This window comes from Cynocephalus volans, chromosome 3, assembly GCF_027409185.1.
Source record: "Cynocephalus volans isolate mCynVol1 chromosome 3, mCynVol1.pri, whole genome shotgun sequence".
NCBI classification, from domain to species: Eukaryota; Metazoa; Chordata; class Mammalia; order Dermoptera; family Cynocephalidae; genus Cynocephalus; species Cynocephalus volans.
The window spans coordinates 152396481-152411771 of NC_084462.1; the positions used below are offsets into that span (position 1 = coordinate 152396481).

Here is a 15291-nt window from a genome sequence, read left to right on the forward strand (position 1 = left end):
GATTTTATTTTTAGTTGAAGTGTCTCTAATTACCCATTGAGGTTTTTACCTGGTTATCATGTTGGAAAATGTTTTCTATTTTTGTCCTCTTGAGATAAAACTTAAAGTAATTAGGGCTTCCAAACATTCATTCTCTTAAATCCATTAAAACCTTTTTTGTTGCAATTTTAATATGTTTATAGAAAAATATCCTTTTTATTATCATTAAGACTTTTAGAACTGGTACTTAAAAGCCAGAGACTATGAAAGATCTTAAGATTATAGGTAATATGATTCTAAGTATAAAAGTTATAAGAGAAAACTTCTGTTTCCCTGTTTTTTAGCACTATTGTTTAATGGTAAGTATATTAGTTTATTACAAACTTGGAGAGCAGCAGCTGCTTCTAGTCAATATGGAGGAAGTAATAGGACTGTGTTTATCTCCCATGTGAAACAACCAAAAATAGACAAAATACACGAAACAGTGGTTTCCAATACATTAGATATAACAAAGGACAAAGTGATCCCTGAGAGATGAGAAACAAATGATGTGAGACTTTCATTTGCCCCAGCTTAATGGCTGAGAGAGTTCCTAGGCTGTAACACAGGGAGTGGGAACTGAGGAAGAGTCCAGCAGACTTCCTGAGTTGAGGAGATGGAACTAAGAGTTCAGGGAGGCTGAGGCAACTAGAGACCATAGGACAGAATATTAAGATAGGAGAGAGCTGCTCAGAGAGAGAACCTCAGAGATCCCCAGCGGGTCCCCATGACTATTAAGAAGAGTATTGATAAATTCATGTATGTGAGGAAACTATATAATACCAGGGAAATAACCATATGAAAGGCATAGAGGAACAGTTCCTGGCATTCAGACAGAGCTGGGAATAATAGTACATGTTCCCACCAGCCAGATTAGAAGCACTCATAATTCACGTTTCATGGTGTACTGTATAGAGTACTCAGGAAGATCTTGCTTCGAAAGTGGGAAATAATTAGCCCTAGCATGAGCACTACTTCAGACCCACATAACAAGTCATAAAAGCAAGACCCAAACGGATCAAACTGTTACCAAGTAGCATAATAAAGCTCAAGGAGATCTGTAGAAATCCAGAAATATCCTGCAGTCAGCAAGTTAAGATTCACAATGTCTTCTGGCATCCATTCAAAGATGACCAGGTATGCAAACAACTGAGAAAACATGACCTGTAGTGAGGAGAAGAATAAATCAATTGAGACCAACCTGTAACTGGCATAGATAATAGAATTTACAGACACTGGGATTGAAGCAGTTATAGTTGTATTCCATATGTTAAAAAAGTTAAATAAAGACATGGAAGATATTTTTAAAAGTCCCAAATCAAACTTGCAGAGTTGAAAACTATAATGTCTGAGATGAAAAATAAATTGATGGGATTAATAGTAGATTGCACATTGTAGAAGAAAAGATGCATGAAATTGAAGGCATGGTAATGGAAACTATACAAATGAAACAGAAAGAAGAAAGAATCTTCTCTCCATTTCTATGCCCTGATGAAAAGAGCGCAGACAAAATGAGAGTAAACTGTGTGCCACCTTCAATAGGAGACAGGAGAAAGAAAAATTTTGAAGAAATAATGGTTGAAAACTTTCCAAATTTGATAAGAACTGTAAACACATTCAAGAATCTTAGTGAACCCAAGCACAAGAAATATGAAGAAAACTTCACCAAGGCAAATAATTGCTCAAAACCAGTGATAAAATCTTATTAAACACTGCAAGAGAAAAAAGATGTGCTTAAGGAAACAATGATAAGGATTATATCAGTTTATTGTTGGACATAATGCAAGTGATAAGACAGTGGAGCTACACCTTTTAAAGTATTCAAAGGAAAAAAACTCAACCTAGAATTCTATATCCAGCAAAAATATCTTTTAAAAACTGAGGTGAAGTAAAGACATTTTCAGACTAGGAAAAATGGGAATAATTCTTCAATCATACTCACACTACAAAAAAATGTCGAAAGAAGTCTTGCAGGCAGAAGGAAAGTGAAATCAATTGGAAATATGGACTTACCTAAAGGAACAAAGGTCACTGGAAATGGTAACTGCATGGATAAATATATAAGATATTTTTTCTTCTGGATTAAATCTCTTAGAGATAATTGACTATTTAAACAAAAAGAATAACAGTGTATTGTGTGGCTTAAAACATATGTAAAAGTAAAATTCATGACAATAATAGCATAAATGCCAGGAAGTGAGAAATAAAAGTATACTACTATAAATTTCTTAAACTGTATATGAAGTGGTACAGTGAAGGTAGACTTTCATAACCTATGTATTATAAACCTGAAAGTAACAACTAAAATAACAAAAGAGTTATAGCTAATATGTCAAAAAAGGAGGTAAAATGGATTAATAAAAATTACTATATTAATCTAAAAGAAGGCAGAAAAAGGAAAAAAAGATCAAAGAACAGATGGGAAAAATAGAAAGCAATGACAAGATGATACAGTCATAAAAAGTCAGAAATTATCAGATTGTATTTAAAAAGAGCAAAACTAAAGCCTAGGCTGCCTACAGGGAGTGTACTTTATAAACAGAAATAGGTTAAAAGTAAAAAGATGGGAGAAGATACACCATGATAACGCTAGTGAAAGGAATGCTAGAGTAGCTGTATTAATGTCAGATAAAGTAGATTGCAGGGCAAAATATATTACCAAGGATAAAGAAGGTCATTTCATAAAGATAAGCATGTCGTTCTTTAGGATTTAACAATCCTAAATGTTTCTGCACCTAAAACAGAGCTTCAAAATATTTAAAGCAAAAGCTGATGGAAATAGGAGTAATAGACAAACCCACAATTATAGCTGATCTCAACACCCTTGTTTAAATAGTTGTTAGAACAGTGAGGATTAAATAGACTTGAACAATGCTGTCAACCAACCTGAGCTGATTGATGTTTATGGAACACTTCACCCGTAACAAGAGAATACATATTCTCCTATGTGCTCATGGACATTTACTATGATAGACCATATTCTGAGTCATAGTACAAGAGTCAATAAATTTTAAAAGGATTCAAATCATGCATAGTGTGTTCTCTGAGTACACTGGAATTAAATTATAAATTGGTAATAAAAAGGACTTTGGAAAATCCCCAAATATTTGGAAACAAAATAATACTTCTAAATAACCCATGGACTAGAGAAGAAATCAAGAGGGAAATTAGAAAGTATTTTGAACTGAATGAAAATGAACACAACATACCTGAATTTTTGGCATGCCCCTACAGCAATGCTTGGGAAAATTTATAGCACTAAATGCCTAGATTAGAGAAGAAAGTTCTCAAATTGGTGACTTCATCTTCCATCTTAGGAAACTAGAAAAACAAGTGTGCATTCAGCCCACATAAGCAGAAGAAAGAAATAGTAAAGAACAATACTGAATTCAGCGAGGAAACAGAAAAAAAGTAGAGAAAATTAAGGAAACCAAAAGCTCGTTCTTTGAGAGCATCAGTTAAGTTGAGAAAGTTTTAGCCAGTCTGATAAGAAAAAAAAGAAGAAAAAAGACACAATTACCAATAAGAGGAGTGTGAAATACGATATCACTGCAGATTCTACAGGTATTAAAGGAAAAAGAGATTATGAATAACTATATGCAAATAAATTTGACAGTAGACAAGTGAAATGGACAAATTTCTTGAAAGACACATTATCAAAGTTTATTCTGAAAGAAATAATTATCTTAATTGTTTTATAGCTGTTAAATAAATGGATTATAGTTAGAAACCTTCCCACAAAGAAAACTCTGGTCCCAGATGGTGTCAAAATAATATCCAAATCAATGAAATGGAGGAAGGATAGCCTTTTCAACAAGTGGTGCTGGAACAATTGGATTTCCATATGCAAAAAATAAATAAAAATAATTTGTATCCTTCCCTTGCACCATATTACAAAAGTTAACTCAAAATGGATCAGGTCTAAATATGAAACCTAAAACAATAAAACTTCTAGGAAAACACAGGAGAAAATTTTTGTGAACTTGGTTAGGGAAAATTTCTTAGCTGTGGCACCAAAACAACATCAATGAAAGACTAAGTTGATAAATTAGATTCATCAAAATTGAAAATTAAAAAAAAGCCAAAGGAGAGCACTTATTTGATGACAAGGGAGATAGAATTCGGGGCAGGACAAGTGTTGAAAAGAGGTCATTGGATCTGGCAAATCTGGAATTACATAATTGCTATCTAAGATCAAATGGAAAATCAGTAATTTATTGATTTGAAAACACTGTTGAACTTTTAAAATTTGGTAGAACTATTAAATGAAATTGTACAGAGATGTTTATGAATTTTATTTTTTAGGTCCAATTGATTGTAAATAACAGGTTAATAAAATAAAAACAAATTTTTATGATTATAAAAATAATTTCTTATAGGAAATTTAAATATGTAGAAAGTATTGAAGACAGACAGAAGCGAATCATAATCCTGCAATGGAGAGAGAATATCATTTAACAATATCATTTTGGTATATTGTCTTTTTTAACCTATATGTGTATTTTTTTTAATAACAGAATTTATATCCTCCTGTACACACAGTTTTATATTCTGCTTTCTTTGCACATGTGCTGAGCATTTTTCCATGCCATTTAATGTTCTTTAGAAACATGACTTTTAGCAAGCGCAGTGTCTCTTTGTATCTGTGGGGAATTGGTTCCAGGACCTTCTGTGGGTACCCAAATCAGGAGATGCTCAAGTGTTTAATATAAAATGTTGTAGTATTTGCATATAAACTATGCACATCCTCCCATATACTTCAGATCATCTCTAGACTCTTTATAATACTTAATATAATGTAAGTGCTGTGTAAGTAGTTGTTATGCTGTATTGTTTGGGAATAATGACAAGAAAAGTCTACATACTCACTATAGACACAATTTTTTTTTTGAATATTTTTGATCCTCCATTGAATCCACAGATGTGGAATATGGGCTGACTGTATTTATTTAACGTTTTGTCAATAAAATTTTTCCCAATAAGTAATGAGATTTTTTTTTTTTTTTTTGATGTGAAATAAAAATCATCTTCATTGCCATATGTAATATCTTGGGCATCATATTGTTTGTTTTTACAGTGTCAGTTTAATAAAGTATGGAATTGTCTCAGAAACTTTGAAAGAGGCAGAATTGATGGTTATTGTCACTACCTTCATTCTCAAGCCACGTGGTAGCCTGTATTTAAGTATTTCTAGTAAGGGAGTTTCTGTATTATTTCAGATATTTGAGAGATGGGGAAAACGAAACCACTTGGTATCAAAATTTGGTTACAAACTGTGTAATATAAAATAACGAATGTTTTAAATTTAATTTTCTAGAAATTATTTTGAGGTTTTATTTTTTAAACTTTTTTCTTTGTATATCTACTGTATTTGCCATGCAAATTGTTAGCTATTTTGCAACAGATTTGACAAATAGAAAAGCAGATATTAAGAAGAGTAAAATTTAATAGAAATTAAAATTCCTTTTTGTTAGAACTTCACAATCTGCTGTAGCGTGCTTTATTTTTATATAAGAATTTGTGTTGTGTCCATGTGAAACTAGTTTCTTTTTTTTCAGTATGATCCAAAATCTTATTCAAACCCAGTACCAAAAAGACATCTCAGCAAGCATATTATTGAACTTCACATTGATGTCATCCCTTTTTCAATTTGATTAATTTCTTATATTCATGATATACTTACCCATAAATCTTTCTATCTGCAGAAATCGTGAGATCCTGGAAAATGTATTAGCTGTCATCCTGGCTATTCTTGTGGCTTTTTTGGGATCTATTCTTCTCATACAAGGCTTCTTCAGAGATATCTGGGTCTTTCAGTTCTGCCTGGTCATAGCCAGCTGTCAGTACTCACTACTTAAGGTACCAGCATCTCTTCTTTTCATGCTGTGGAATAGTATTTGTGTTAAAAGGCAGAAGATTTTGTACCATTCACTGAATTATAGTAAAATAATTTTTAGATTTTTTTTTTCTTGGGTGTTTACATTAGATTGTGTAGAGAATAAAAGGAGAATATAAACTTAAAAAAATTATTATATGTAAATAGAGCTTCCAATAAACTATTTCTTTGGATCAAAAGAAAATATTTGTGTATTTGTTAAAATAAGAATTTATGTTCTTGAAATTTGTTTCTTTTTAAATGATCAACATTATCTCTTCCACTCCTATCTTTTGAGTACTTCTGTTTTGTGGGTGAAATTTATTAAATCTGTCATTGGTAGATATAATGTGAAAACTAGTATATATGTTCTTTTGGAACATCAGAAAGAGAAGATAAGTGTCCCTTTGTTATTGTTGTAATAGTGGCTTAAAAATATCAAATGTTGGCAATTTTAAGCTTTCAAAAAAATGGGAGAATTAAATATGTCAATTCATATAAAACCAAAATTTCCATCTTTTATTCAGTCACTATAGACTGTTTTCTTTCCTTTCTTTCTTAGTAAATACTGTTTGCTTTGTGTTGGTTATTTGCCTTACGTATGCTAATATGCGAGCCTCCCCCAGCCTGAATACCTCATTTACAGTTTATGGTATCAGCTGTTCTTTCTTTTTTCTCTCTCATTGAGAACAAGACACCTGAAATAAGACACCTAGGTCATCTGCTCTGTTCCTTTAAGACCCATCCATACCTTTTTTTTTTTTTAACTTTATAAGAAAGTGAAATTTATTACTTATAGTTTCGGGGGCTGGGAAGCCCAAAGTCCAGGGAACACATCTGGTGAGGGTCTTTTTGTGGTGGCTTTACAACAATGCAGGGGTCTTACATGACAGAAGATGGTGGAGTAGAAAGAGAGGTAGTTCCTCATGTGCTCTTCTTTTAAAGACCTCAGAACTATGCCCCTGACCACCATTATTAATCCATTCACTATGTCATGGTCCTACAATCTAATTACCTCTTCAAGGCCCCACCTTTCAGTTACCATAATAGGATGTCCCACCCTCAACAGTTACAATGGGGATTAAGCTTCTAATATATGAACAAACATTGGGGGCCCAATTCAGCCAACCCACAGCATTCCACCCCAACCCCCAAAGTTCGTGTCTTCCTCACAGGTAGATACATTCCTTCCATCCCCAAAGTCTTAACTTGTTTCTGCTCAAAAGTCAGAAGTTCAATGTCCCATCTGTGAAATCAAAACAAGTTATCTATTTCCAAAATACAATCCCATCCACACTTTTTCCTCATTGTAGTACTGAAATTACAGTCTTTGTGGTTGATGATAATCATTCTGATTGCTAAATCTGTGTCTTTTTCTTAGTCTCCATTCTCTGAGTGCTGCTTCATTTAATACCTGTTAATACTATCTTCCAGTTTTGTATTCTACTCTGCTTATCTGCGACTTTACACTACCCTGATGATTCTTGTACTTTTCATATGACTCTCTTTTTCATTGTTGATGCCTCTTTGTTCTTTTAACCACTTCTTAATTTATGAGAATTCTCTAGGGTTTTATTTGGCTCTCTTCTTTACAGTTTCCAATTCCTTGCCAGCGAAGTCATCCTCTTTGACTACTTTATTTGTTGCCCCTATATATGAATTATGCCCAGATTTATATCTCAGAGTCTTCACCTGTTTTGCAAGCTTTAGTCCTATATATATCTAGGACTAAAGACAGTTGGGCACATTTTAAAACTAGCCCATTATCATCTTCTGATTAATGTTTTCTTTTCTCAATTTCTTTGCTTTTGACAGTGGTGTACCAACTAGAATCTTAGAGTCTCTGCTCCATCCTCCTTGATCCCTAATAATAAGTAACCAAATTCCTTTGATTAAATTTGGTGATTCTATGTTAAACTTACTGGGCTTCCTTCTTCCCTTTCATTTCAGCCACCTTAATCTCTCCCTTTATTGCCTTAAACCATTTAAATTCATTCCTTAGCTTTAGTGAACCTGTCCCATTAATTTTGTCTTCTGCTTTTAGGTTAATATGGTTAAATAGGGAAAAGGGAAAAGGTGACTGAGATTTATGAAACTAGTTGACTCTAAGAATATTAATGTGGGAATAGGAAGTTAGTAAAATCTCTTGCAAGGATACAGCTTAACTTGTTTGATTATTTTGATGTGAAAATACAAATAATATATTTAATACACATATCATAGAATTGTTTAGTAAGCTTGGAATTTGTGGACAGAACTAGAATTCTTGTTATAAACTAGCCCACGTTATTGTACCTTAAGTATACTTATGTGTAGTATGAGCCAAGCAGTAAGATGGATCTGTCTACCATATGCTGTTTCAGAAATGCTGAACTAGATGCAAATTATTAACCAAAATAAGTAAGAGTCAGGTAAGATTTTAGGTTTTTGTTAAATATCCCAGTGATACCAGTATCTGGCGCTGATGTTTCTTTCATCTTTGGAACAGAATTAATGTAAGTCATTTCTTGATTGTGGAATATTTACTTGAAATCACTTCAGGCATTTTGAGAGTTGCTTGTAAAATTACCAAGACTTCAGTAGTGTAATCTGTCGTTCTGTTTCATTTCTAGAGTGTTCAACCAGATTCTTCTTCTCCAAGACATGTAAGTCACTCTAATAGGGCTGTAACTTGTAGTTTGTTCCTTAACATGTGTTCTTTTTTTGCTTTCTTTTTTGGCATGTGTCAGATTGAATTAAGATTTATTTTATTATTTCCTCATCTAAGTTTTGACACACTCCTAGAAATAAAGGTGATTTATTAGCATGGAATAAAATGATATTGTACTTGTAGACTCTAAATCTTGGTGAAAATGAGCATAGTAATTCATTTTTTGACAGCCTGTTTCAGGAACGGGGTATCAATTTGGTTCATATAGACTCATGGTTATTTGATTATTTGCATTTAAATAATTTTAAGTAACAAATTGTGAATAAGTATTGAAAAATAGAATTTTGAAGTGAAAAAAACTTTATTTTGCTTTGGTAACCATTAGGAGCAAAAATAAAGAAGTAATGCATTAGTCTGGTGTTATGACCTTTGGACTAAGTAATGAGATAAAAACCTTGTTATTCATTTGTGACTTTAGATTAAAAATAATATCTGTCTAGCGCTATTTATTGTGAAGTATGATCCAATTTTAGATCTAACTTGAGTATTCATTTAATAGAAAGACCAAAGGACATTCTCTTTAAAGTAATTCAGAAATAGACTCCAAAAATAGTTTATTGGTTATGCTTTCTTTCTTGCATATAATTCTTTCTTTCCATATACTGGAATAGTTAATAATGGGAATAGATGAGCAAAACAAAACAAGGAGGCAAATGGTTTTTTGACTAATTATGTTTATTATTTTTTAAGAATATTTTTTAAGTATGATGATATATAGAAGCAATGCTTTTTAACTTTTCATTTTGACATAATTTCAGTCTTAGAGAAAAGTTGCAAGGATAGTACAGAATTCCTGCACCAGTCACCTAGATTCCCTATGTTAACATTTTACCATATTTGTTTAATTCCTGTCTGCATGCATTCTCTCTCTCTCCCCCCCTCCCCTTCCTCCTCTCTCCCCCTCGTTCCCTCCCTCCTGTCCCTCCCCCTCCTCCTCTCCCTCTCTCTCCCTCCCCCTCTCTCCCTCTCCCCTTGCAGATATATGTCCCTTTACCTCTGAATATCTCAGTGTATGTTCTAGAAAGAAAGGCATTCCTTTACATTAATTCAGTGTTTAAAATTAGGGCACTAACACTGATACAATACTATTTTCTAATCTACAAATCTTATTAAGGTTTTGCCCATTGTCTCAACTGGCAGTTCAAAATCCCTGATTATGCATTTGGCCTCTTAAGTCTCCTTTAACCTGGAACAATTCCTCAGTATTTTCCTTTCAAGATACTGAAGGTTTTGGTGGATACAGGCTAGTTTTTTTTTTATTTTATTATACAATGTAAACATGTTTTGTGCAGGCCAGTTTTTTTGGTTTGTTTTTGGGTTTTTTTGGCAGCTGGGTGGTATGGGGATCTAAACACTTGACCTTGTTGTTACTAACACTGCGGTCTCACTAACTGAGCTTATCGGCCAGCCACAGGCCTGTTATTTTATTGACCATCCCTCAATTTGAGTTTGTCTGATTTTTCTTTTTGATTAGATACAGGTCATGCTTTTTCGGTAGCAAAACAATCATTCTTCCATATCCATGGGAGGATTGGTTCTAAGACTGCAAGTGGAAGCCAAAATCCACTGATGCTCAAGTCTCTTATAAAAAATAGTGTAGTACAATTGGCCCTTTGTATCCATGGGTTCCACATCTGAAGATATGGAAGGCCAACTGTATTAGAAAATTGATGTGTTCTACTCGGTGCATTATATCACAAAGCACATGTTGTTGAGTTGTCCTATTACTGCTGATCTTTTTTTTTTTTTTTTGTGACCAGCAAGGGGATCGCAACCCTCTGCTTGGTGTCGCCCGCACCGCGCTCAGCCAGTGAGCGCACCGGCCATCCCTATATAGGATCCGAACCCGCGGCCTCGGCGCTCCCAGCGCCGTACTCTCCCGAGTGAGCCACAGGGTCAGCCCTATTACTGCTGATCTTAACTTTGATCTTTTGGTTAAGGGTAGTGTCTGTGGACTTTCTCAGATCTCTTCAGTATGAACATTTTGGGCTGGATAATTCTTTGTTGAGGGTGGGGTGTGCTGTCCTGTGCATTGTAGGATGTTTAGCAACCTCTCTGACTTCTACCCATGAGGTGCTAGTAGTACTCCCACCCCAATTGTGACAGCAAACTGTGTGCGGATATTGCCACATGTCCTCTGGGGAGCAAAACCCTCTCCCTTCCCTTAAGAACCACTACTGTACCTTAATGTTACTGTTTTTCTCTTGTAAGTATCTCATAGGGAGATACTTTGAAACCATATATACAAGTATGTCCTGCTACTCCACACTTCGACCCATTTGTTTTAGTACCTACTGATGTTTCTTGCTTGAATCAGTTATCATTTGATGGTTGCCAAATAGTGATTTTCTAACTCTGTCATTCCTCTACATTAAGTGGTTGACTTTTTTACTGTAAGAAAGAACTTTCCTTTCTGTCTTATATATGTGTGTATGTACGAAGGGTCTTCAAAGAGTTCGTGGAAAAATGCCAACTTCCTTTAATTTCATTTTCCACGAACTTTTTGAAGTACCCTCGTATGTATGTATTGGTGTGAACTCATGGATTATTTTATTCAGTGGACTATAATATTTTTAAAGTGTCACATTGTCCCTGATTTGGCCATTGGGAGCCCATCAAGCTGTCTTCTGTGTCCTTTTGACATATCTTTATCATTCTTTAAATACTTCCTTCCTTTTTGGCATAACAATATGTTCCAGGTTTATCTTATACTTTCCCTGACCTAACCCAATACCAGCCTTTTCTCAATGGAGCCTGGGTTCTTTTTTGTGAATAATGGTATTTATAAATTAAGATCTGGATAATAGTAATCTTTATTACTAGAATGCCATCACTTCTAGGTTCTCTCAGTGGATATCTATATTTCTAGGAAATATAGATACATACGTATCGAATACACACATATTCATATACACATATATATCTTTTTCTATATTTAGATGAATATTAAAAATAATGAGTTCATACCAGTACCTCTGATTTCAATCCGGTATCACAGAGTTTATTCTGGTTTTTTTTGTATTTGTCATTTCTGTGTGTGACCATCAGAAATCAAGCTTCCATATGGAAAAATTCTGAATCCTTAGAATGTAAGCCATCAATGATCTCAGTAGCTAGTTGTGACTCTTAAAATTAACTAAACTGACTTTTTCTTAAAATATCATTTTCAGGGTCATAATCGTATCATTGCCTACAGTAGACCAGTTTATTTCTGTTTATGTTGTGGTCTTATTTGGCTCTTGGATTATGGTAGCAGAAATCTTACTACAACCAAGTTCAAATTATATGGAATAACTTTCACCAATCCATTGGTATTTATATCAGCCAGGGATTTAGTTATAGGTGAGTCATCTTTAAAGTATTTCTTATCTTAACATTAATTTATTTGTATACTAACAGTACACTGATAAATAGAAAAATTAGATAGGTAAAAATAGTTTTAATAAGCTTATATTGCTGTTTATTGTAATTCTCTCTGGGGAACAAAACTATAGGGCTATTATGAATGAAAAAAGCTAATGATGAACAAATACACTAGTTCTTCTGTTCTTGTAGATGCAATAGAAAGATTTTTTTTTTTTTCTGGGGATTTTTTGAGTCTATATCTTAGATTCTTGCTATGTGAAAATAGTTAAAATAATTTTAATGGATGTTATTTATAGTTGAAAAGATTGTATTTAATACCCAAGCAATTAAGTAGACATAAATATTTTAAAATCTCTTTTAAATATTGCTTAGTGATTTATGTTAATTTCGATTCTTTTTTATCACTTATAATCTTTAAATGAACAAAAGGATTGATACAGTTTAATATTTTTTAATATACTTTTCTTTCCTTCTGTAGTGTTTACACTCTGTTTCCCGATAGTATTTTTCATTGGTCTCCTGCCTCAGGTGAATACATTTGTAATGTACCTTTGTGAACAATTGGATATTCATATCTTTGGTGGTAATGGTGAGTATTTCATTATGAAAATTACTGATTACAGTATCACTTTTACAGATCATGAAGTAGAAAAGAGAGCATTAAAATGCTTTTTCAGTTTTTATTTTAGAGTTGAATTTAGAAAAAAAGGACACTTATTTAATAATAGAAGACTGAGTAACAGTTAATATGTAGATAGGAAAAAAAGTAGTCAAGTCTGCTACTTCACTGAGAGATCCAGGAATAATGGAGCTGATGGATAAGAAGTGATAAAATAATGTCTGAAATTAAAAGTTATAGTGAGTTTACATAGAAACTGTATGTAAATACAGTAAATAAATTATGAGATAATTATAAGAGATCATTTATCCCAAGTAGATTGAGATCTGATACATGGCATTATATTTGGATTTTGTACTGGTATATACATTTGATATGTCTACATATTTGGTTTCAGAGCTTTGTTTTTTCCTTAGAATGAGAACACCAAAACCAGAAACAAAATGCATTTTACTGAATTAGATTTTAAGAAATATCTCTGTTTTTAGAGTAGAATATGTGAATATGAATTGATAGAAAATCTATTCTCCTGTCATGTGTATATTTTATTTAAAAAATAAGTTAGGCCATACCAATATTACTCTGGCATAGATAGTGGTTTGCAGAACTGGGAAATAATCCTATCAGCAGCTACTGTGGTTAAAATATATCATTATTTAGTTTAACCATTTAAAATTTTACCAAAAGATGAGTGTGCAGCTAGAGGAAATATATGAAAAGAAAGAAATTACTGTAACTATAGTCCATTGATCTTCTAACTTCACCTTTGCAGTCTTCATTTACCTTCTAAGTATTGTGTATGCATTGAAGTCATCTCTGCTGATAAAATTTAAGCCATAATATCAACGTTTTAAATAGAAGTTAAGGTTTTTTCTGTTGCTATATCATACTAGAGCATTTTTAATGTTTTGAAATTTTTTTGAAGGTGTGTGGATTAAGACAGCTGATTTCATCCATCAGTAGAGCTTAATGGGTAGAAGACAGTTTCAGTATTTAGAAACTATTATTGGTGTTATATTAATCTAAATAATATGGGGAGGGCTTAGTGTAGGTAATTTATAATAGTGGGCTTTGTCATTATACTTTACAAACTTGTGTAAGGTGTTAGGTTTTTAATATCTTATTAAGAAATTTTTTTCTATAAATTTCTTTTATGATCACTGTAAAATTACCATTAAAGAAAATCTGTCATCCATGTTTTAAAAATAAAGTCTAGCTATTTTAGCCATCCCCTAATCCCTATTACCAGTAATTCCATTGGATCTATTTTTTATTATTAGTAGTTAGTCAGATCTATACTTTTTTCTGAGGATTAATTAACTCATGGGAATACAGATTTACTTCTGTTGGTAACACAGGTTCTATTTACATAGACTAATATCTTCCAGTGAATACTTAACCACATCTCTAGTTCTTTTTCAGGCTTCTTCAAGCTTGATTTTCCCATGATGTTTGTTAAATATAACATACATTCTAGAAGCATAATATTGGTATAATTTTTTTCTGCTAAAAAATGTTCATTCCTTCCAAGATGAATATATTTTATCCTGTGTCAAAGATTGAGGATAGCAAAACTCTGTCATGTCAAAAATTTTTGAAAGTATAGGATAGAGTAAATGAATTTTAAAAAATCAAATGTGTAGATATTTAATTATTGTTGACATTATAACATTTTAAGTGCTTTTCGGTGAAGTTTTCATTTTTTTCATAGATGTTTATTAAATATTGATTTCTTTTTTCCTTTACTGTGTAGCTACTACAAGCCTGCTTGCAGCACTTTACAGTTTTATCTGTAGCATTGTGGCAGTAGCCTTGTTGTATGGATTGTGCTATGGAGCATTAAAGGTGAGCAATAAACCATAGTATGTTTTGTCTTTAAGGCTATATTTCTGTATGAAGATTGCTTTAAATTGACTAATAAGGATTTTTTTTTCTCTGGAACTACTTTAGCATTAATTTCTGTTGTCTTCATATGCTGAACATTATTCTCATTTACTTTGAATTTGAAATCACTTTAATAATTAACCATTATTAAAATAAAATCCTTTTTATGCAGTAATCAGAGGTTAATATTAGAAATAGATTATTGAAAACTAGGCTTGTCTAAATTAGGGGTGGCCATGGTAATCACAGAATAAAAATCAATTTAAAATTTCAAGTTAAGAATTTACGTAACTACTGTTTATATCAAAGTTTCTTTAAACTGGTAAGAACAAGTTCAGGGACTGCAATTTAAGATTCATGCTAGTAAAAATCAGTACATTGAAATTTAATGTCATTATTGGGTTGGAAGGATCTGGATGAACCTGCCTTTTAAAAGATTATCACCATATTGAAAAGAAAAAATTAAAAATTTTTATAACAACTCTCAGCCCCTCACACATACTTCTGGGATATTTGTGTGTGTGATTATGCAAGATAATCAGAGAATGGCAGGTTAGAAAGGACTATGAAAAGTGACTCATGGCATCTTTTTTTGCTTCATTTATTAAGTAGAATTTATGGAGCACTGACTGTGTGCCAAGTACTGTGTTTAAAGCCATTTCCTGCTTTTAAGGAGCTTGTAGGTGAGCTGTTGCTTAACAAGTTAACCAACACATCCAGTACAGGGCAATGAAGGTTATGAGAACAGAGTTCTATGGGTATGTAACTTAAGACTACTTTATTCAGCCAAAAAGGATTAAAGACAACTTTTCAAGGGTG

General features: G+C 32.7%; 1 protein-coding gene across 8 annotated transcripts in view; it reads left to right on the forward strand.

The window, feature by feature from the left end:
• Positions 1-15291, forward strand: part of PCNX1 (pecanex 1) — a 175343-nt gene that overhangs the window by 102526 nt on the left and 57526 nt on the right. For all 8 annotated transcript variants that reach the window (XM_063091563.1, XM_063091565.1, XM_063091564.1 and 5 more), the window contains 5 exons: positions 5724-5877; positions 8506-8538; positions 11774-11945; positions 12448-12558; positions 14342-14433. In XM_063091563.1, coding sequence (XP_062947633.1) covers positions 5724-5877; positions 8506-8538; positions 11774-11945; positions 12448-12558; positions 14342-14433 — 562 coding nt within the window. The remainder of the gene's footprint in view (positions 1-5723; positions 5878-8505; positions 8539-11773; positions 11946-12447; positions 12559-14341; positions 14434-15291) is intronic.